We start from the raw sequence: 24486 nt of genomic DNA, 5'->3' as shown, positions 1-24486 counted from the left end.
TAAAAAGGATTTTATATGTGGGATGTGAAAGTAACTTTGTTATAAAGATATTATTAGACATAGTAGTGAAATAGCTGATAAAAGTATGCTTGTGTTAAAATGCCTGCTTGGATTGCATAACATCCAGTGAACAAAGGATGAGGACACCTGCTACAGAGATGTCAACTATCAACACTCACTGTCTGAAGACAGTGTGGACCAAGGCCCAAAACTGAAGATGATGATGATAAAAAAGGACTAAAAGCACAACCAAGGAATAGGCATGCTCTAAAAAGGCAGATCCAAGGAGAAGATATGCTGAACAATTCTTGGAACATGTAAACTGGTTTGGGAAAAAAGTTTACTATGCATAAAGGTCTATGAATATGCAACAGGATGATATAAGGGAAAAGGTATTTAAGGGGTATCCCCAAAGAGAACAGTGTGCACTTGGTTGAGTGCCAACCTTTGCTTTATGGTCCTTGTCTCCTATTATCCTTTATTAAACTTTTTAAATTTTCACAGGAGAGTGAACGTGGTTTTCACTCCAAGGCTGCAAGAGGAACAGCCCTGCAGGAAGGAAGGAGGGGCACGAGGGTTTCCAGATATTCACCTGAAGCCTGTGGGGTCCCCGGGGAGCAGACACCCCCCTGGCCACCCTGCAGGAGCCCCCGGCTGAGCAGAGGATGCCTGAAGGGAGCTGTGAGCCCATGGGAAGTCCCCACTTGAGCAGTTCCTGAGGCACTGAGCCCGGGCAAGGAAGGACCCCAGCCTGGAGCAGCTGGAGCAAAGCAGCAGACCACAGGAAGGATTCCTGCTGGAGAAATCCCTGGAGAAGAGACTCCCGTGGAAGGCAGGGACCCCACCTTGGCAGAGGAGGGCAAGGACTGCAACTACTCTGGCTCAGCAGCGGCAGAAACAACCTGTGCTGAACTGCCCGAAGCCCCCATTTCCATCTCCCTGCGCCACTGGAGGGAGGAGGGAGAGCCAGGAAGGAGTTTGGGGTGGGGGGGAAGGTGTTTTGAAGGGTTCGTTTGACTTCTTATCCTGCTCCGATTTTGTCAGCAAAACATTCAATTCGTATTGCTAATTCTGAGCCTGCATTTCCCGTGACAGGATTTGATGAGTGATCTCTCCTGGTCCTTGTCTCAACCCAGGAACCCTTTGCTCAATTTTCTCTCCTCACCCAGCTGTGGAGGGCAGTGAGAGAGTGGCTGCGGTGGGTGCAGGGTGAAGCAGGAAGGAGGAGGGTCCAGGTCAGGCTGTTGAGCCGAGTATTGTGGGATTTCAGTAGTTTTGTGGTTCTCTCAGTCCCTTACCAAGAGGGAACAAATTATCAATTGCTGCATTTCCACACTGGTTCCCCAACAGCTACCCTTGCATGGGGGGTTTCCACCCAGTCCTACTCTGAAAACCATCAAAGGCCCTCACAGAGCCACTGCTTGGGCTCACTTTGGATTTTGTGCTTCTTGCAGGGCTCAGCAAACCACGGGCAGGCCTTTTCCGCCCACACAATTCTCACCTCTATAGCAGCTCTAAAGCGGCCAGAATCAAAAGCAAAAGGGCGGGGAGGACCCTGAGGTCCTGGCTGCCACGTGGGGCTGGCCAGAGCAGGGCTGGCCAATGACCATCCCTGTGCAGTGGGGATGGGCCATGGCTGGTCCCACCCTTGGATAGACAGGGGTCCCAAGGACGTGCCACCTCTTCGACAGGTGGCACTACCACTCCGTGGGACAGGACCCCCCATGCCATGATGTGCCACACCTTGGACTGGTCTCCCCAAGGTCACCCCCAGAACAGGGACCTCACAGGACAGGACCCCCCTGGATGTGACCCCCCCGAGGACAGAATCCACTCCCCTTTCCCATCTGACTTTCAGCACAACCAGCTTCTTCCTTCTTGTCCAGGAAAAAGGAAGTGTTGAGGGGGCACAGCCCAACACCTCTATCCCCCATGGCCTCCCCACCCTTCCTTGCACCACCTCTCCCCATCTTCCCCCTCCCCTGGGTCCCCCCAACCCATTCCCTGCTCAGGTGCTCCCTGGGATTGCTGAATCAGGAATCAGAGGAGAGGGGACATGGCACAAAAATGAGGAAAAATTAAAAAGGAGAAATAAAGAGAAGAAAAGGACAAGGGCACGGGAGGGCACAGAGGCAGAGCTACCCAGGACCCCCATGTGATGCATGGACAGGAAACAAGCACTCCAGGGAAGCAGTGCTAGGCCCTGGGTCACCCCAAAATCTGAGGCACCCAGGGAAGGAGCTGGGACCTATGGGCCCACCCAACCACTGCCCATCCCTGGCACCCCCATTTCCCTGGGACCCCAACCATGAGACCTCATTTCCTCCTGTCTCCCCTTCCCTGGGGCCCCCAACCCTGCACTGCAATTCCTCAGGATCTCCATTCCCAAGGAACCCCATCCCAGTAATTGCAGACCCTGGGAAACCCCTTCCCTTGATTCCCCCAGGACCTCTATTCTCACAGGGGTCCCTCCTTTCCCCTGGCATCCCCATCCCTCAGCCCTCACACCATGATCACAAATCCCTGGAGGCCATGTTGTTCTGGGACCCTCATACCCACATCTGAGTCCAACCACTGGGACCCCCATTCCCATGAAACCCCATCCCTAGGAACCCCATTCCCCTGGACACCCATCACTGGCTCCCTACACCACCTCAGCCTCCAAATTCAGGCAACACCATGTACCCACCATGTCCCACCATCACCTCCATGTCCCACAAGGTCCCCACCCTGCCCTCACCAATGGTGACCTACACGTGGGGACAAGATGTGACCAAGATGTGACCTCGCTTCTTTCCTCTTCATCTGAAGAGCCACCACCCAGGGGAGCAGTGGCCACAGCAGTGAGTCACAGCCAGTCCACATGGCTGGGGACACCAGAATGGCCGGGAAGATGGCGCTGCTCCTGTGGGGTGAGCACCCCAGGCATGGGCCTCGTACCCTTGGGGTAGGGAGGGAAGTTGGCACAGGGGGACTGCAGGGTTCCCTTAAGTGCCATCAGAGACTGTGTGTGAGGTGACCGGGATTGTAGGGGCAGGAAGGTGGGGACATTAATGGTGGGACAGGGATTTGGGGAGGCATCAGAGGGCTGGTGGGGGTGACCTGTGACAGTACAGGGTGGTCACAGTGTCCCCATGCCCCGCCTCACTGTGGGGTGGCTGTAGTGTCCCTGTCTCCAAGGGGGGTCCATGCCACACAAGGACAGTTTGTGGACAGCCCCCACACCTTGTGCCTCTGTCCCCACGGTGCGACCCCCACCCAGCCCTGTCCCTTCTCCCTTCCAGCCCAGACCCTCAGCCTTACTATTGAGTCCTCAGAGGATGCCATGTCCCCAGCCCCGCGCTGGCCCTGGCAGGCTGGTGTCCCCTGCCACCCAGACCATCCAGCTCCTCGTGGAGCCTCCCTGGATGCTGGTGCTGTGGGACTGGGTGACACTGATCTGTCAGCACTCAGGGACCACCAGTGCCACCACCTGGTACAAGGATGGGGGGGGTACTGGGGGCAGGAGGGACATGACAACTTCACTGTCACTGAGAGTGGCACCTACATGTCTGACCGACCTGGCAGAGGTCAGCCCCCCATGAGAGTGTCAGATGGTGAGGGGCATATGTGTCCCCAGCCTGGCACCCGTGGGGACCCCAAGGGTTCTGGGTGAGCTCAGCTTCATGGGTCTCCCCCTGGTGTGACCAGAGCTTGTCCCCTGCTCTGGGGACATCCCAGAGCATTCCAGTGTGCAGGATGTTACCCAATGGGTGGTCACTAGCGACATCAGGTGTGACAGGTCCCATGTCCCTCAGACTGGCTGATGCTGTAGATGCTGGTACAGGTGCTGCTGGAGGGGGAACACAGTGACACTCTGCGGCCAGGGCTGGAGAACAATTCTAAAAGGATTCCCCACAAACATGAGAACTTCAGTCTTGCAGTGGGAAGACCCCTGACACAGCCACAAGCATTTGAGGGACAATACTGCATGTCTGCCAGGCCTGGGAATTACAGAAAACAAGAAGGCAGAGCCCCCCCAGGGCCTTGTAGTGGCTCAAGACACAGCGAGGCTTGGTGAGGCTGCTGTGGTTCAGCTCCCCACCCTTGGCTCCATGCCTCAGCTAAGTCCCTTCCTGCAGACTGGAAATGCTGGATACAGCTGCTGCTGGAACCAACTGAGCCCGTATCCCCTCTTAGCAGGGCCCTTAGCCCTCCTCAGCCACCAATGGCCATTTTGTGTCCTGGGGGGTTCAGTGTCATCCAAAGGGACAGAGGGTCAGAGAATGGCACAGGAAAAGAGCTGACGGCAGAGAACATGTCCTGATCCTGAACATGTCAGCAGAAAGCTGGAGCCTGTCTAGGGGAGGGGGTTGTAGGTGGGTGTAATTAAGCAGAGCATCGCCAGTGCAGGGAGAGTTTCCCAGCCTGTGCACCTCATTCTTGAGGAATTTAACTCTGATCCTCCTCCCTGCACTCCACCCTCATGGCTTTACAAGCCCATCATGGACCTGGGCAGGCTGGTGGGTCAGAGAACAGCATCAACAGGACAAAGCAGCAGCTGTGACATCCTCTATCAAATCAGGTTTGTGGTGTCACCCGAGCAATCTCTGTCCCACAGGGCAGGCAGCACCTGGAGGGGACCCTGAGATATGACAGAAAACTGCAGCAGGCAAATGGGAGCTGGAGGCAGCAGAGGGGGCAGAGCCCCACAGGCAGGCCCCTCTGGGCACTAACATGTTGTGCTGCTCAGATTGCTGCAGCTGCAGAGGAGAGAGGGGTTCTGCCTCCAAAGGGGCTGGACAAGGTGGTTTGGGACTTCTGGTTGCTCTTTTTTCTGTTTGTTTGTTTCTCCATTAGAACACAGAGGACACCTCACAGCTGCTGCTGCAGCCACCGAATCCTTTACCCAGAGGGCTGAAGCAGGACACAGGCAGCACCTCGCAGGGGATGGCACCATCCCGACCTAGCCACTGTTCTTGGGGGTTCAGGGGTGTCCTTTCCCGAGCTCTGGGCTGCTGCTGGCATTGGACTCTGCTCAGTTCTTTTTGCTCTTGGGGGTGTCATACTTCCTCTTGCTTGAGTACCAGAGCAGCAGGGTGATCCCGATGGAGGGCAGGGTCATCACACCAAATGCCGCCCAGTCCAGCTAGAGGGAGAAATTGTTAAGAGAAAAGTCAAAACAATCCAGGCCAGGGGAGTCTTCGAGCAATGAAATCAGAGGAGAGGGAGGGGAGACCTCACACTGTCTGCACCTTCCTCACATGGGGAAGCAGAGGGGCAGGCGCTGACCTCTGCCCTCAGTGACCAGTGACAGGACCCGAGGGAGCGCCCACAGCTGTGTCAGGACAGCCGACATTAAGGCTGGATATTACAAAAAGGCTCTTTCTCCCAGAGGATGCTCTCTCTCCCAGGCACTGCAAGAGGCTCCTCAGAAAGTGGTCACAGCACCAGGCTTGACAAGAGCTCAAGGAGTTTGGATAGGGCTGACAAGTGCATGGTTGGGATTCCTGGGGTTGTCCTGTGCAGGGCCAGGAGTTGGACTCCACAATCCTTGTGGGTCCCTTTCAACCTAGGAGGTTCTAAGATTCTACTCTCAGATTTTCTGCCTCAAATGCCACAGTACAGCTCCTTCACAGAGGGAGCTGGGATGGAAACTCAGCTGCTTCTGTGATAGTCCTCTGGAGAACTGACAGGAACTAACTCCAGCTCCCTCTGGAGCTCTCCAGGTGACTGCAGGGCAAGCCACACACACCATGTGCAAGCAGGAAGCCACCACACTGGGCTGCAGCTGCCGTGGTGCACTTTTCCATTGTCAATTGAAAGGTACTCACAAAGTGAGGGGAGAACCTCCTATCAAAGTCACGCTGAGCCAGGATTCCTCCCTGCCCAGGAGCACTGGTGAAGCCAACCTGAAAAAGGCAGGGAAGACAGGCTTTGCCACCTTTCCTGCTCACTCCAGAACTGGGCAGGGTGAGAGCAACACAGACATGCATCACCTCGACCAAGCAGCTCCGGGAGCGTGGTCAGGTGTGTCTGCAGGGATCCCATAAAACAGCCACTTACCACCACCTGGGCACCCTCCTGTGCCAGGTACGTGATGGTGGCAGAGGTGAAGTTGAAGTACCCAGCCTTGAGAGGTCATAGAACCATGGTGTGGGACACGTTGCTGGCTCTGGGAGCTGGACGTTAAGGAACACTGCTGTATTTCATCCCAAGAAGAAAAGGGAGGAGATGGGAAAGAGCAACCAGGAGCCAGGTGCAAAAGTCAGTGCTGCTGACAGATCTGAGTGCTCGTGGTCACAGCCAGACGCACCCAAGGCTGACCCAGCTGCTCCTCCACAGGCAGAGGAGCTACCCCAGGACCTGGTCCTGTCTGCAACGAACTTTGTTTTTACACTGCACCATCCAGAAGAGGAGGGGTTTGGATTTGGCACCCTGTCCAGGCTCTGGAAGGAATTTCAGGGACAGCAGATGAAGATAGGATAAAGCTGCAGGATGCTCAGAGGCAAGGAGAGTTGGGAGAAATTTCAAAACATGAAAAGATATGGAGCAATCCTGTCCCACTTGACGCTGAGCATGCCAGAGACGATGCCAAAGTCTTCTGGGTGGAAGGAATCATCTGACAGCTCCACATCTAGGGCAGCACTGAGATCAACAAAAAGAGGGATGAGACAGGAATCTTAAGCCTTGCCATCTGCTCACAGGCTCTGCAGCAAAGTGCACTGACAGTTCCATCTTGACCAAATGGAAGAATTGATTTTTCAGAGATGAAATGTCACCAGTAAAGGTGGGGAGGAGAGCTGAGGTGTCTTACAGGGAGACTGCAAAGGGAGGAAGGCAAAGCTGAGAGAAACAACCACAAGGACAGGAAAACCACCATTTTTTCCACAACACGATTTGGCAGTTTGCTGAACTTCAGATACAATCCCATGGATACACATGCTGGCCTAAATAATACCCAAATCCCACATATAAAATTACAGGATCTCAGTAATGTTGTATCAACTCAATATTACAGCACCATATATTCTCCTGTTAGCACTACTGCACTCAGTATGCAATACTCTGCCTTTAAAAAAAAAAATCTAAAAACCAAAAATCTCAAAGCCCTTTAATAGCGTCCTGCATTTTGTTCAGTCAGCTTTTCATTCTGCAAATGAAGCTTTTTACCAGCATGGTGGAAGTTCTGTTTTATCTTTGACAGGTCCTTAGTTAAGTCCTGATAGCAAAAAGGAATTTTTACAAAGCCAAGAAAGGGAGCTGCATGAGTGGGGAACAGAGTGTCACAGGACACCACAGGAACCACCATGCTGGACTGACAGCTTGAGCAGCCATGAGGTGAACGCAGGGACAATGGAAGAGGAAGGAATAGGCAAATTTCAGGGTCAATCCTTCAGGCATTACTGGAAAGCTCAGAGTTAGAGGGAGCAAAAGCAACAGCACATCACGGAGCTCAGAAATTGCCTTGTACCCTGCAGCCACACAGAGAACATTTGCTTGTGGTCAGTACTGAAGCCTGGACAGGGCTTACCTGGAGCCAACATTGTAGATGTTGTACTGCAAAGTCAAGTCCTTGCCCTCCACTGCATATCTGTTTAACAGGGATTTGGAGGCCAGGAGCCTGGCACCATCCTCACAGTGAGCCACAGACACCAGGCAAACATGGCAAGAAGAGGGAGCTTCATCTAGAAACACAAAGAAATGGAACTGATCATCTGAAATCTCTGAACTTGCCTGTGAGGATGTAAGAATTGGCACAGCAGAGTCTCAGATCTGCAGCCATGAAAGAAAAGTTCACGGTCTTCTCCCCTTTCAAAGCCCTGGCGAGTACCACTTCCTTTTACAGAATATGGAACATCCTGAGTCGAAAGGGACCCGAAAGGATCATCAAGTCCAAGCCCTGGCACTGCACATCTTAATAACAGGCAAAGCTTTCAGATCACTAAGCCTCTTCTAGGAACTTCCAGAACAAAAGCTTTGGTAATTAACAATTTCATCAGTTTTAGCAACTAATGGTTAATTGCCCTTGCAAAGCCTGGCAACTTTCCAGTGCTGTCTTACACAACAGAATTAGTTTCTAGAAAGCACAGCTCCTCACTTCCAACATTATTCTTCCCTATTTCCAGCCACTGAGAACCACCAACTCCCTCCAGTGGCTTTTAAGATCCTCTGCACAAGTCCCTGGTTCAGGCCACGTGGTCTGACTTAGACAAACACAGTGCCTCTGCAGCCACCCTGCTGAGAGGACAAGGAGACAAGAGGAACACTACAGATGTGACCAGTGATGACACTTGATGGGGCTTTTAAATGCAAAAACTGTTTCAATATCAGGGCCTCTGCCTTCCACAGTCATAGGGTGCTTGGGGTTGGACAGGACTGTAAAGACTAATTGCACACCCCTGTCATGGGCAAAGACACCTTCCACTAGACCAGGTCGCTCCAAGCCCCATCCAACCTGGCCTTTGACGCTTCCAGGGACGCGGCAGCCACAGCTTCTCTGGATAACCTGTGCCAATGACTCACCTCCCTCACAGGCACCAATTTCTTCCCAATATCCCATCTAAATGCCCTCTGGCAGTGGGAAGCCTTGTTTTGTCACTCTAGGCCCTTGTCCAAAGTCCCTCTCCAACTCTCTTGGAACTCATGTAGGCCCTGGAAGGGGCTTTAGGATTCTCCCTGGAATCCTCACCTCTCCAGACTCAACACCCCCAGCTCTCCCAGCCTGTATCCAGAGCAGACGGGCTGCAGCCCCTGGATCATCTCTGTGGCCTCCCCTGGACTCAATGCAGCATCTCCTTGTCCTCCCTGTGCTGGGGACGCCAGAGCTGGAGGTAGCTCTGCAGGGGAGGGTCTCAGCAGAGCAGAGGGGCAGAATCCCCCCCTCACACACTGCCCACGCTGTTGGGGATGAGCCCAGGACAGCGTTGGCTTTCGGGGCTCCCAGTGCACGTTGTGCACGTTGCCAAGGCATGCTGAGCTTCTTGTCAATGTCCCATGCCCCCACATCCTTCCCAGGCCTGCTCTCCATCCATTCTCCCCAGCCTGTTTGTGCTTGGGGTTGTCCCAATGCAGGTACAGCACCTGCCTTGGCCTCGCTGAACCTCCCGGGCTTGGCACGGATCCGCCTGCTCAGCCCGTCCCAGCGCGGGTGCCAGAAGCCCCTTCCTTCCCCCCAGTGCCCTCCTGCAGTCGCACAGCAGCGCATGCAGCCCAGGCTGCTCCTGCCCACGCACGAAGCCCAGGGGCCCAGAGGGGCCCAAGGACACCTCTCAACAGGGAACAGCCCGGTTTCACCCACCCTGCCCTCGAAAGACCCCGACTCTGACGCTCCAACGCCAGAAACCAGCCGGTCCTTCTTGACCCCTCAGAGCCCACGAGCGATCCTCTCCTACAGACCCTTCCCAGCGCCGCCCGCTCCGTCCCGAGGCACGAGGACGCGGCCTCCGGGTGGCCCGGGCCTCCCGCCCCTCACCGTCTCTCCCGCCGCCAACGCCGGAAAGACGAGGAAGCGACACTGAAGCGGAAATGACGCACACGAATCACGCTTCAGGAAAGCCCTATGCCCCCTGGGAAATGGAGTCTAGGCCCGTGCACACGCAGGGACTCCGCGCCTGCGCAGGGCACGCTTCCTGCGCTGCCCATTGCCCAGTGGTGGCGGAAGTAGCGGTGGCCGTGCTGGGCCGCGCTCTCGTAAGGAGGGCTCTGGAGAGGAGCCGCAGGTGTCTCTCGGCACCACAAGTAGCTCTGGCCAAGCAAGCAACCTGCCCACGACCGTGAGGGATGTGTAAAGCAGTGAGGAAGGAGTGAAGGAGAAGGAGCAGGGCTAAATTCCTCAAGAATGAGGTGCACAGAACCCCAGGGTCTCCCTTCCTGCACTCAAAACTTCCTGCTTGACTCACTCCCCGAAGACAGGCTGCAGCCTTCTGCTGCCGCGAAACAGGACGTGTCCCGACCTCCCTAGTGTAAAGCCAGCAGCATAAGAAATCTCTTGCAGCGCTGCAGGAAGCCCCGAGAGCTCCTCTGTGCCCGTATCTCTCAGGCAGATTACCTCTGGTGGAAGAAAGGCCTCAGGACCCTCCTCTCTACTAATTTTGCTCCTCACATGTGGAACTGGGGGTATATGACTTCACTACCTGAAGCTGTATTTGGAGGATTAACTACTGATATATAAGTAGACCAAACTTGTATCTGTCTGAAAAGTTTTTGACTCTCCTCCATTTTAGGCATAGGCCCTTGGGGAGGCTTCATCTGCCCTTAATTTATGTGAAGACCCTTTGATAAATATATCAATTTCTATTCCCTTAATTCTGTCTGGCCTCTGTTTTTAAGTAAGGGTTTTTTGTTTTACAGAAATCCAGCAAAGTTTGTGAAATTTTTCGCCTTGCAGCTCAGTATTGGCCAGTGTGAGTGGTCGCAAAAGCCGGCCATTTTCCTTATGGGAAAAAAAAGTCATTTCCCCAGGGTCTGGATATCAGCTCAGAGGTGGCATGTGGAGCTCTAATGGAATGCTTGCTCCTAGTTCCTGTAAGCTTTAATTTTAGGGAAATCCAGCAAAGTTTGCGAATTTTCAGGTTGGCACTCCACTATCAGCCAGTATGGGCATTCACAAATGGAGGCCATTTTCTGTGGGATAAAGAAGCCATTTCCCCAAGGTCTGGTATCAGCCCATAGGTAGTTTTTTGGGCCCTAAGGACATCCACGGTAATACTTGCTGGCCACTTTAGTTTTGGAGAAATCCAGCAAAGTTTGCAAACGTCATGCATGGACTCCCGCAGTGTCTGCCAGAGCAAGTGTCCGCAAAAGGAGGCCATTCTCCTTGTGGGGAAAAGGAACCATTTCTCTAGGGTCTGGGTATCAGATTCAAGGTGGTGTTTGGGGCTCTAAGGTCTTGCAGGCTCCTAGTTGCTGGCAGCTTTAGTTTTGGAAAAATCCAGAAAAGCTTGCTAATTTCTCAATTGCCACCGCACTCTTGGCCGAGGTGAGTGGCCACAAACAGAGGCAATTTTCATGGGAAAAATAAGTCATTTCCGCAGGGTCTGGCAATCAGCTTAAAGGTGGCCTGTGGGGCTCTAAAGACATGCAGGATCCTTGTTGCTGGCAGCTTTAGTTTTGGAGAAATCCCGTAAAATTTGAAAATTTCTCGTTGCAATAGAGTACATCACGGTACAAAAGTACATGACTCCATCAAAAGGTGCAAGAGAGAGATTTATTTTTTGCAACATTGCTTTTATACTTTTCAAGACACTTACACCCCTCCAGCATACACATTCAATGCCCATTGATCATATAAGAGAAACAAAGTCCCCAGTAGATTATTGGGGAGCCACGTCACTCTGTGAGCTAGCCAGAGTCCGTATCTCCTAACTTTCTCTCCTTCATCCTGTCTCCATGGTGACAACCTTGGTGTCTTCCTTCAGGAGAGATATAGGGCTTCCTTATCTTCTGGAGGCCTTTGCTAGCTCACAAAAACAGCACAGAATGTCTTTCCTACAATTCCCCCTTTTTGTAATTGACCAGCAAATACAACTACTAAGGACTTCTGCAGGGGCCTTGCAAAAATCCAAGCAGATGGAGGATCCATTCTTCATTTACTTACAAATAACCAACCTCTACCAACTTCACAACACATATCCTCACAATCTTAAGGTTCATATACAAACAAAGCACATCAAGACAGATCTTCAAACACCATTACAGATTTCGTGATTTCCAATGACACATTTGTAGCAGAATGACTCCTTCACCTCTAATCAAATAACCTTCTCCTACACAGAGTCATCTACCTAGTCACCACTCAGAACTAAACAGTGTCCACTTAACCTTGCAACTGGTTGCTGCTCTCATAGCAGGCAACTAACCTAGTTGCTCAAAGTGTGGACTTCAGCTACTAATTCAATTCCTATGCAAAGGCAACACTTCTCCCTTAGGTACATTAAATTCCCCTATTTTGGGACTGTCGGTCCCCTGCAAAAGGAAACGATACAAGACACATTTCTCAATACTACCAACCTCTCTATAAGAGAATTCAAGGAAAAGAAGCAAAAGTGACATCCACTAATTTAATATTTTGATTTTTCAGCGTAAGCCTGTAACTTCCTTTACTCTGTCTTGGATTACCATCTTTACCACACATTCCTTGAGGGTCCATGCTTCCATCTATCTAATAACCAATACAATTACCTATTCATTTTTCTCCCACTGTAGAACCACTCATTCTGTCCTTTTCTGTGCGCTCCAAATAAGGTTTGACACAACGGGCAGAGACCCAACGAGGGCCATTTTCTGTTAAAACACACGCGTATCCTCTTCCCCATGTTACTAATTCTACTGGGCCAGTCCACTTTCCCATGATTAAATCTTTCACCCATACCTTAATACCTTTCTTAAAGTTTGGCTATTTTGCACTTAAAGACAAAAAAATGATAGAATATAGGAGAGACTTGTAAGTCAGGTAAAGGACACAAAAAGTTTAAGACGTAAATGGCTTTGTCTAATCTCACTTGAGGTGACTCCTTCTGCATTCCCCCTTTTTGTTTTTGTACCTGGCGCTTCAATACACCATGAGCACGTTCAATAATTGCTTGGCCTGTTGAAGCATGAGGGATACCAGTAGAATGACCGGGCATGAAAAAACACTTGCAATTTCTTTGAAACATACACCGGGCCATTATCCCTCTTTACATGTGATGGCATGCCTAAGATGGAAAAGGCGTGACAGAAATGACGAATAACATCCCAAGCTGTTTCATCTGCTAATGCTGAGGCAATCATGGCATGAAAAAAAGTGTCAATTGTGACATGAACATACTTTAAACGGCCAAATTCAGGCATTTTTGTAACATCTGTTTGCCATTCTTGTAAAGGGAGTAAGCCTCTAGGATTAGTACCATAATACTGTGAAACATGAGACATATGACAATCAGGGCAAGAAGAAATAATTGATTTTGCTTCACTATGTGATAATTGTAGCGCCTGAGCACCCTGATGAAAAAATTGGTGAGATAGAACAGCTTGCTGTAACACATTAGGCGCTGTTTTTACTGCTGAGGCAGCCACCAGGGAATCCACATAGGCGTTACCTTCAACAAAAAATCCAGGTAGCGATGTATGGCTACGAATATGCATAATAAAATAAGAATGCTTTCGATTACAAGTAACGGTCCACAATTTCAACAAATAATGGTTTCTCCTTTACATTATACAACACACTTGATCCAACTGCTTCACTAAATTAGCGACATAAACAGAGTCAGTAACTATATTTACGGATCTAGGAAATAAAGTAAATGCCAAAAGCAGGGCAAAAGTTCAATTAACTGAGGAGACCCTTGTTGAACTATCACTTCATGTTCCCAGCGGTCATCTTTCTTCCAGGCTACAGCAGCTTTTCCAGTTCTTCCAGATCCATCTGTAAAAACTGTTGTGCCTTCCACTGGTACTGAAGAGCAAAGTTGTTTCCCCTGAAAAGGAACCATCTTAGTAAAATTCAAAATTGGATGGGAAGGCAAATGATATTCTATTTTGCCTGTAAAGGAAGGTAAAGCAGATTGCAGCTCATGATTGTTTTGAAAACACCACTTAAAATACCGCTGTTGTACAGGTATGATAATAGTTACAGGATCACGGCCTAAGATCTCATGGCAGCGTCTGCGACCTTTGATGATGATGTATGCAAAAAGCTGGAGACCTGGAGCGGTTTTTCGGGACCTGAAAGAAGAATATCCACTCCAAAATATGCAATTTATCTTCCCATTCATCATTCCATTGACATAACAATCCACATGGTATTTCATGATCTCTCAAAACAAATAATTGCACACCAACATAAACATCTATCTGAGTAACAAATTTAGATGCCAAGGCCAATTCAATATCTTCTACAGCCTTTTTTGCTGCAGCAGTCAAACGTCCCTTGTCCGTAGAGGAAGTTCTCCCCGATAGTAAGTCATACAAAGGTTGCAGTTGATGATTGGTTATCCCCAAGTATGGCCTAAGCCAGCCTATTGCACCAATCAATTTCTGCACATCTACAGCAGTTTTAATATCAATGTCCAATTTTACAGGTTGAGGCACGATTTGTGTATTGGTGATTATCAACCCCAAATACTTCCAAGGCATCTGTCTCTGAACTTTTTCCGAGGCGATAACCAAACCAAAGGCTTCTTAATTTTTCACAGCACATTGTTCAAGAGCCAACAATTGTTGTTTGTTTTCGGATGCCAACAATATATCATCCATATAATGATAGCAATAACAATTGCTAAATTGCTCTCGGACTTTAGATAAAGCCTGTGCCACACACCATTGACAGAGAGTCAGAGAATTTCTCATTCATTGAGGCAAAACGGTCCACTGATATCTTTGGGCCGGTTCCTTATGATTTACAGAAGGCACAGTAAAGGGAAATTTTTCCTTATCCTGATCAGTCAATGGAATTGTAAAAAAGCAATCTTTCAAATCAAGAATAATTATTTCCCATCCTTGTGGAATCATTGTAGGTGTTGGGAGAACTGATTGTAAAGTACCCATTGCGGCCATCACAGCGTTTATCTGCCGCAAGTCGTGCAAAAGTCTCCATTTACCAGATTTTTTTTTTTATTACAAACACAGGTGTATTCCATGGGCTAAATGAGCTTTCAATATGTCCAGCTAGTAATTGCTCTTCCACTAAGCCTTGCAGAGCAAGAAGCTTTTCAGTAGGCAGGGGCCGCTGATCAATCCAGACAGGCTCATTTGTCAGCCATGTCAAGGACATAACCGGACGTTTAAAGCCCTGCATCCCAGTGGCCCCCACTAAAAATCCATGGTAATTTTAACACCGCATTGGGTTAAGCAATCATGTCCCCATAAATTAGGTTGAGTATTAGTAACATATGGTCTAATGTTAGCTTGTTGGCCTTCCGGATGTGTTACAGTGATCGCGATCGCAGATAAAGCACCAGCAGTTGGCCCACCTAACCCAACAACTCCAAAGGTTGATTGGGTGAGGGGCCATGTTGGAGGCCAAACAAACTGTGAAATTATAATTACATCTGCTCCTGTGTCAAGTAAACCTGATATTGTTGTAGTTTCTGGGTGACATCCCTTAGCAGTAACCAAACATTGTATTACTGGATGCTCATCTGCCACCTTCTGAGTCCAGAGAACCTGAGGTGGTCCTGTAGATCCAAAACCTCCAGTGCCACGACTCCGGTCCACTACAGTTGGAACACAACTCATAAAAGGAATAAGTTGAGCAATACAAGTACCTTTTTGAATCACAACAGGAGGTTCACTAACAGACACCATAGTCTGAATTTGTCCCACATAATCAGAATCAATAAGACCCAAATGGACATTAATACCTTGAATAGTGCTACTAGATCTTCCCATCAAAAAGGCACTCAAACCTTGGCCTATAGGACCATAAGCATCAAGAGGCACCTTACATATACCTCTTGTCAAAATAGTTACTGTGTCAGCTACCGGTATATCAATCCCTGCTGAGCCTCTTGTGGCCCCTGTGTATCGGTCACAAATGGAGGGCCTTGCAGTGCTGGCAGGGCTCGCAATTGTCATCAGGGTATTTCTATCTCCACGCGCCCCTTCGCGTTCCTCCTCAAGTTTCCCTGCGCGTGTCGACCACTGTTGTGGTGTGAAGTTATATCCTGTCCCTCAGCTGTGACTACTTCCTCCTTCCCTTCCCCCTGCCCTCTTCCTAATTGCTCTCTGTCAAGTTCCACATTCCAGCAAGGGCATCATTTGATTGGCAGAAGTTCAAAAGATGCTTCTCAGACCTGGGGTCATTGGCCTGTCCAGGTGTCATTGTCCCCTGAGACCCTCTCCCTCCCACCTGGTTGGTGGCTCACCTATCCTCTCCCTCCCCCCTCCCTCTGGGTTTAAAAGGCGCTGGAACCATGCGGTCAGGATTCTGTTGGAGCTGTTGCAAAGATTCAGAACTCTTGTGACCCTGGAATAAACTCTGGATTTAACCCTCCGGCAGAATCCGCTCTTTTCTCTTCACCATCGCCTGAACTTTTTCCACTAGAGGTAAACTGAGTTTCTACTTAGCTTGGACCCATTCTGAGTGCCTAACTGCCAGCCAGCCAAGGGTGTCTCTGAGGTGAAAACCACAGCTGCTACCTTTGAGCACTAAGGCCGGACAAGCCCAAGCACGCTTCACTCAGCATTAACAGACCACCTGGAAAAGATCTTAACTTACAGAATTTAGCAATATGGCCAAAGTTACCACAACAATAACAAGGCACTTTACTGGTCCAAGTTACTCTAGAGTGTACACATCGTCCAGCAGTTTGAGGGCATTGGGTTGTAAGAAAAAAAAGAGCATAGGAGACCTGCTCCTTTTGAATGCCTTTATTAAGTGATCAGCTCTGGGGGGGGGGGGGGGGCGAGGGGTCGCGCACACCACCACTGCTCCCTTTGGCGACGCAGAGGAGGAGAGAGAGACAGTTTTGCTTCGCAGCAGAACTGGGGCTTCCGTCCTCATGGGCATGCCTAGGAAGACAAGTCTGGCTCGCTGTCTAGGGTCCTCATTCTGGTCCAGTTCCACCAAAGTCACGGTGACACCCAAAAACTTGCTGGCAGAGTAGGAGAACCCTCTGCCGACATGGCTCATAGCTTGGCTTGTTGAATTCCTCCTTGGTTTTACGACCCTTTGGTTTGAGTTCTTAGAATGTCTCTTCATTTGCATATTTCCCAGGAATGTTATCGGGCGCCATCTTAGGGAGCAGGGGAAGCACTGCCCGACTAGGGGCAACAAAGACATCAGTAAGGTAGGGGATTAAAACTTTAACATGCAACAACTATTAACATTCTTAACTGTTCAACGCTTCTAATTGTATCAACTTACGAACGTATTCCCAACAGTTACAGTTTCAATTTAACATTTAACACCTCTGATTAAATCAACCTCCGAACTTGTTCATAACAGGGTCTTCACATGCCCTGATCCTTCACAAGCAGAACATCTGGGCGAGGGCTTCATGACTCTTGCCAAAGCAGCCACTTTATGTTCAACCGAACCAACCTTTGAGCAAGCAACTACAAGATCAGGGATCTCCTAGCAAAGAATCAATAATTTGCTTACAATCGTCATTCGCATTTTCTCGTGCTAGCTGTCTGCATAACATTTGCGTCAATTTGTCATCTTCTACTTGCTTCTCAAGGGCTGCAGCAACCCTCTCCACAAACTGCAGAAAAGGTTCCTTCACCCCTTGCTGGATGGTAACATACCTTGGTTTGGGAGCTGCCATCTCCATTGTCTTAAGCAAGGCACTCATACCCAGCTGCTGGGCCTGTGCCAGAACCAGGGGGTCCCATCTGGCCTGTAAATCCGGGTTAGAGAATGGTCCATTGCCTAGCAAGGCATCAGCTCCCACAGCGTGACGTGGATCCTGCTGAGGTAACTGCATATTGTCCAAAGCTGCTCTTTCAACCATTTGTCTCCATGTAGCTTCAAACACACCATACTGCACTGGTTGAAACAGAATTGTAGCAAGGTGAACAGCATCATAAGGTGCAAGTGCATCAACAGTTAAGACACGAATCGCTTGCATCACCTGCGAAGAGTTAACACCATACTGATCTACTTTAGACTGCAGGTCCTGTACAACCCTCCATGCAAAAACCTGATGGTTATCTTCTTGTCCTGAATTAGGAGCAGCTTTGAAAACTGGAAAAGCCACAGGCCCACCAGAAGCAGCAGGAGCAGCCATCCACATCTTTTTAGGTGGACCTATTTTCTCTAACAAATTCCAGTCTCCTATTTCAGCTGCTTTAATTCTCACGTGCTCCCAAAATTGCAAAGGGTGTCAAGGAGTCACAGCCACCTGGCAGGGAGGCAGAGTCCAAGAAATAGCAGACCTAGATCTGCTGTGAGGTCTAACAGAAACAGATTCCTGTGTCTTTTTTGATGTACTTATAACTGGCAGTTCATTGTCAGAGCTATCACTAGACAGGGAAGGACACAATGTTAAAGATTGCATTTGTTCGACCAGTTCGGGAGGGAGGGGAGGGGCAGACGGCTCAATGGGGGCTGGAGTGGAGGCAGACAGCTATAAGGGGGGTAGAGAGGGGGTGGATGGGTCAAAGGAACACGAAGAGGAAGGAGACGGCTCGAAGGAGGGCAGTGGGGGGCAGATGGCTCAAGAGAAAGCGGGGGGTGGGGGGGGGGGGAGCTGCCGAACCACGGGAGAGTGGGGGAGGAGGAACCGGAAGAGAGACGGGTAAGGGAGGGGCAACTGATCTGCGGGCGGGTGGGTGGGGAGCAGCCGACCGAGGAGAGGAGGGGGAGGGGGGAGCAAATGGCCCAGGGCGAGACAGAAGGGCCGATGACCCAGCTTGTTTTTCACTTCGCTTCTTCTGTAACTTCACTTCTGCTAATTGCTGCGCCGGCATAAGATACTTTGGTTTAGCATTCAGTTGAGCTAACTGCTGAGCAGGCAAAGTATACACAGGTTTAACATGGTCTTTTGGAGATAAATACCGAGGAACAGTTTAAGCCTGCCACTTGATTCTCACGATCGCAAACCCTGGGGGGACCTTCACAGAAATTGCTGCAGCCTCCTCAGGGGTAGATACATGGACAGGCTCAGCCTCATCTTCCTCCTGTTCCTCTACTCCAGTTTCTTGCTCTAATTCCTGCTCCTCCAATTCATCCCCTCTGTCTTGTTCTATTTGCCATTCTTTTAGTGCCTCATACAACAGTCTCCAGGTAGTAGCCAAATCAACAGCAGTCTTATCCCCTTTAGATATCACTTCCCATAGTCTCTTTCCAACCCTTTTCCATGCATGGACACTGAAGGCAGTGTCAGCATTGGCTTCAAAGTCCTGTGATTTGCACCTCCTGGAGTCCTGGAGTCCTTCCCTTCCTCCCTCCCTTCCTCAACTCTGATGTTAATTTGCAAACTGTCAAGTAGTTGCAGTAAATAACTCTTCCTTATATATAATTCAGAAGCTTAGAAATGGATGAATAACAAAATTGTGTGACAACAGAGCATTTAAAGGTGATTTTAACCTGAGAATTCAAGTTAGCTATTGAAAATTCAAAAATACAACATTTAAATGATGCAACAGATGGTTTTAATGGATTTTCTTTGTATTTCTGTGATAGAAATGAGGATCTCAATTTTTTCACCTTCTAAAAATACTTCTTGAAAGTTACTACTTTGAATAACAAAAATATTTCTAAAACAAGGAAATTGATGCAGATGAAAATATCATCTTCTAAATAGTCATCATCTAGTCCAAAGTATTCCCCTTACATAGTAAGCTTTATGGAGATTTCTATTCTCACACAAACACAGAAGAATATTTCAACTGACTAGAAAATCTTTAAAAGCAAATTAACCCTTGAAAAAAAGATTAATAAAGAGCAGGAAATTAGAAGCATCTACATTTGCTATATGTGAGTTACCAAATATTAGCTCTGGTTTGTGGGTGAGTACACTTCCCATTCACACACACAGATACCTCTCTTCCCCCTGCACCCAGATGTGTGATATTGGGTCTCAAAGAAGGGACCATCTTTTTCCTCTTCAATTGGTATTGTTTCTCAAAGTCAGGGCATATTCTTCCTGGATCTATCATCTGGATTTATTACCTACAAGGTAATGTGCCTGTGTGTATTTGCACTGGGGAGGAAAGGACAGGGAGCGCGGCGATTTAAAAACAACTTGCAGCTAACCTAAGAAAGAGGAGTGCTTTTTGAAAGTGCAGCAAGTGTGAAGTTCAAGGGCATAATTGGGAGATGTTTGCTGCGCTGGTAATTTCTCCTTGCAAGATGTAGTAGAAAAGCTTTTCGCTAAGATGCAGGTATCCGGGAGAACTGAAAGAACAATCACTAGCTTAAAACCTGATTGCAACAGTCGTGTAGAGGTTTGAGCAATCTAGCTGGATTCATAGCGTCATTGCTTATGCCAGGTGGGGCTGCTCCTCAGACTTTGGCTAGGCTGAATAATTAGGGATAAGATGGCTGCAATGCTCAGTGCGCGAAGAAGCCGCTTCTTCACCTCAGGGAGACAGAGAGCGCGGCAGCTGCTGAGACGTGAAGAACGAAGCCTCTCAAGACTGAGATTCTCTGCGCAGCTATCAAACTGAGGGAAGACAATCCCTGGTCACTTGCCTGCCTCCTAAATTCACATTAGCATTCGTATGGAAGGAGTTCTTATACAACATTCCTGTGTTACCTGCTAGTCTTCCTGCAGCCCTCCGTGCAAGTTCTAGTAAAAGGTCGGGGGATGTTTGCTGTGCTGGCACAGTTTCCCCTTGCGAGAAATAGTGTAAAAGCTTTTCACGAAGATGCAGGCTCCGAGAGATGCAGAAGACGGAGATACGAAGCTCTTCGAAGGTAAGTGCTGGTCCCGGGCTTCTTTCGGCAGAAGCAGTGCTAAGGAGCACACCGCGACAGGCACAATGCTCAGTGCCCGAAGAAGCCACTTCTTCTCCTCCAAGAGGTGAAGAGCAAGACAGCTGCTGAGACATTAAGAACGAAGCCGCACAACACTGGGATTCTTTGGGCAGCTTTCGAAGTGATAGAGGACAGTTCCTTACCACTCTCCTTGTCAAGCTTTGCCTACGTTTAATAAGTTGGGAACACACCACGACTGGCAAAATGCTCTGTGAGCAAAGAAGCTGCTTCTTTGCCTCCTGTAGTACTGAATGAACAATCTCCAGTTTAAGACTTGATTTCCGCAATTGTGGGGAGGTTTGGGCTATCCCATGGGATTAATAGTGGCATTCCTTACTCTAGGTGTTGCTTCTTGTCAAGCTTTGCCTACCTTTAATAAGTTGGGGTGCCCGATGGTCAAACAACTAAAGGTAACATCAGCTATTTTACATCAGATGCTCATTGACGTAGAGAGTATTAGAAATGGAGCACTGCAAAATAGATCTACTATAGATTTTTTTTGTTAGCATATGGTCACGAGTGTGAGGAATTTGAAAGAATGTGTTTCTCAACCTCTCTGAGCCGAACTCAAACAATGACAAGAAAACATGAAGAAATTGACAGGGAATGAGTGGGGTTTGCATGAATGTCTTGTGGGATGGGAAAGAAATGGATGGTTGAAAAATTTCGTAAAGGGAGCTTTGTTTATACTAATAGTCGTAATAATATTGCTTTGTGGTATTCCATGCATCCTGAAATTGGTGAGCCTCTTGGTAGAAAATACCGTGGAAAGGGTCTGGCTGGTGCAAGAAGGGGGAATTGTAGCAATGTATCTTAACCACTTAGACTACAGGGTGCACCAGCCATCCAGCTTGGAACTGTTGCTGTCAGAATTTTCTCAGGGCCCTCTGGAATTGACCAAAGTTACTAAGACATAAGCCGTGCTAAAATAAGAAAGGAGAAGCTGAGAAACCAAATTCCATGACAACAAGAACTCGATAATTGGGGACGGCAAAGCTCCTGAACTGTAAGCAAACACGTCTTCTGAGGGGTGCACACAGAATGCGTGGAGAAGACAAAGGCATAAGTAAGAAATGCATGAGTAGCATGTGCAGAGAGGTAGAATGTGTAAGTGCATGATGTAAACAATAAAGAGCTTCTGCTTAATCCTCTTGGTCCATTGTCCAGGAGGTCTGAATTTCCCAGAAGTGGTACTTACTAAAGGCGCTCTGATTTTACTTATAGAGTTTCTGTCTAGACGATGATTCGTGGGAATAGTTCTTTAAAATCCTTTCCTTGCTGACATCAGTAAGTTTAATCTTTTCCTGATTGTGGCTATATATTTTTTATGAATATAAAATAATGAGTTTTAGGGATATGTTTCAAAGAAAATAGATTGGTAGCCCTGCTTCCATTTTCATTGTCTAAGAAGACCTCTGATTATTTTTGGACCTTTCATGGACCTCTGTCCAGATAAGCATTTGTCTTTGACTGACGCCATAAATTTTAGGTTACTATGCTTGACCAATAGTTAGAAAGGGGAAAGTCACAAAGCTTAGGCGTTTCCCTTGTCAGCAACTTCTCAGTAGAAGGTAGATTTCTGTCCTCAAGCTTATTACTTCAGCTAGCAGACTATGTTCACTCCAAAAGAGGATAAGAAGGTTGCTTCCCCAAATGGTCAAATTGTTCTTCCAGCTATTTGTGAATGTTCTCTATAACTGGAGTTTGTTACAGAAAGTTCCATTAAATTGCATGCATCCTCCCTTGGGGGAAAGAGAGTATTTAGCCAACAGCAGGTAGGCTCTTATCAACCTGATATTGTCTTAACGGACCAGAAACTTAAAACACAGTAATTCCTGCTAGTTCCAATTCTGTTTTTGAGCTCAACAAACTGAATGGGAAAAAAAAAATCCCTGCCACAGTAGGGATGGATGCTAAATAGAAGGTTTTCCTTTTTAGAGAGAAGATAATGAAAAAGTTTCACAAGAATCAGAGCAGGCTGTAAAACAAGAAGAGCGTCATGAAAAGAGGCCAAAACTATCCTCTTAATTTGTAGCAGCAACTTAGCACTGTCAAACCAGCCCGAGTTGCAAGTGGTGTCAGCTTGGGTCTGAAAGGCATCTTGCACAATGCGGTATTCTAAGATCCAGCCGCCCACTCCCAACCCCAGGCCCCGAACACCTATGCCAGCTATTATCCCTGGGAAACAAACCTCACCCGCCCGGGTACCTGATGGCAAATTGCAGAAGTCACTAAGCATTGTCAAACAAGCCCGAGTTTGCATTTGCGCCAGCTTGGGTCTGGGAGGCATCCTGTGCAATGCGGAATTTTAGGAGCCAGCCAGCCACTCCAGGCCACAGGCCCCGAACACTAATGCAGGCCCTTTTCCCTAGGAAACAAGACTGTGGGAACAAGTGGGAGTGACAGTCGGCAGCCATCACATCCAGGCTTTTTTGGGGAAGGAGGATGTGGAACCAGGCAGGCGGACCCTCTGGAGCAGGGCCAACCACGTTGTGCTTGTGCGGGCCTGCCGGACATGCACGCTGCCCACCCTACACGTGCTCGCAGGCCTGGACCCTGTCAAGGTCCCACACAAATGATCATGGGCTGTCGGTCGACTCAGTGGTCAGCGCCCCAGGGCTGAAGCCTGGGGACAACAGGACTACGCCAGGGCTCTGTAAACTAAGGCCGGCCACAGACAACAGGTCTACCCCGGGACTCCATAGGCTAAGGCTGGCTGGGGACACCAGGTCTACCCCGACCCTGCATAAGCCAAGGCTGGCCAGGGACAACAGGTCTACCCCAGGCCTGCATAAGCTAAGGCTGGCCGGGGACAGCAGGTCTGCCCCCGGCCTGCATAAGCTAAGGCCAGCCAGGGACAACAGGTCTACCCCAAGTCCTAGGCAACCACAGGCTAAGGCCAGCCGCGGACAACAGGTCTACCCCAGGGCTGGGCGCCTGGCTGAGGAGCGGAGGGGGAAGGCCTGCTCCATCCCTTGCCTGGCCAAGGAGACCCGGTCTACCCGGAACCTAGCAGCATGGACAGGAGGGCCCAGGCCGGGGTAGCCTGGGCAGCCGCACGCCTTCCTCTTGGCACCACGCCTGCACTTGCCACAAGGGACCGGCCCCTAGCACACCAGCTCTACCCCCGCAACCAGAGACAACAGCAAATGGGCACACCCCTTTCACCTGGTGCCCACCGGGGAGCTGGGGTAGACCTGTTGCCCGCCAGGGAGCTGGGGTAAACCTGTTGCCCGCTGGGGAGCCGGGGTAGACCAGCTGTCTGCCCGGAGCCACCAGCCGCACAGGCGCCTTGCCGACCCACCAGCGACCCCGGAGCAGGGTCAACATGATGAGCCGGGACCGGGCTGGAGCCTGGCTAGACTGGTTGTCCCTCAGTCAGCGGCTGCTGCCCCAGCACCTCCCTGTGCCCAGCAACCCTGGAGCTGGGGTAAGCTCACAACCTCATAATGGCCTGGAGCCAGACAGCTCTATCAGCCCCGTCCCACTCAATGAAGCCTCCACTGTCAAGAGCAATGCATCTTTTGGAATTTTTTTTGGTTGTTTTGGGGTTTTTGTTTTGGTTTGGTTTTGGGGGGGGGGCTTTTTTGTTTGGTTTGGTTTGGTTTGGTTTGGTTTGGTTTGTTTTTTGGGTTGTGGGGTTTGTGGTTTTTTTGGGGGGTGGGGCTTTTTTTGGTGTTTTTTTTTCCCCTCCCCCTGGTTTCATTGCCTTTGTTTGATGCCAAGTTTAGAGGGTTTTTTTTTGGGGGGGGGGGCTTGTGGCTTGGATTTGGGTTTTCTTGGGTTTTTGCCACCCCTTTTTCTTTTCTCTTTTCCTGAAAGAATGGCTATTCTATTTGCTTGGATGGAGAAACTTATCTGAGGGGAAAAAAAAAAATTTGGCAAATGTTATTTATTTTCTTTTTGTACCGAACACACTGCCAGCCGAGACAACGGGCAGCCTGTGCCCTGTGCTCTGCCTGCTGCTGCTGACACGCTGAACTGTTAAAACAGCGCCCCCCCCCCCCCCTTCCACCCACCTCCCTCCCCGCCCCAGGGATCCTACACAGCCCGACCCCCCCACCCCCGATGCGACTTGCCCAGCCCTGCCCACCCGC

At 49.4% G+C, this 24486-nt stretch overlaps 1 protein-coding gene across 1 annotated transcript; it reads right to left on the bottom strand.

Moving 5' to 3' along the window:
• Window positions 1-323: 323 nt before the first annotated feature.
• Window positions 324-7667, bottom strand: LOC132340428 (translocon-associated protein subunit beta-like). The gene is given in 6 exon segments (XM_059871453.1): window positions 324-5128; window positions 5814-5891; window positions 6046-6154; window positions 6529-6627; window positions 7514-7640; window positions 7643-7667. Coding segments are annotated over 6 exon segments (549 nt in total). The 3' UTR covers window positions 324-5017.
• Between the last annotated feature and the right edge of the window lie 16819 nt (window positions 7668-24486).

The sequence above is a fragment of the Haemorhous mexicanus genome, chromosome 31 (assembly GCF_027477595.1).
Source record: "Haemorhous mexicanus isolate bHaeMex1 chromosome 31, bHaeMex1.pri, whole genome shotgun sequence".
Lineage (NCBI taxonomy): Eukaryota > Metazoa > Chordata > Aves > Passeriformes > Fringillidae > Haemorhous > Haemorhous mexicanus.
The sequence above is the reverse complement of the archived record's forward strand: the minus strand, read 5'-3'. Positions and strand labels throughout refer to the sequence as shown.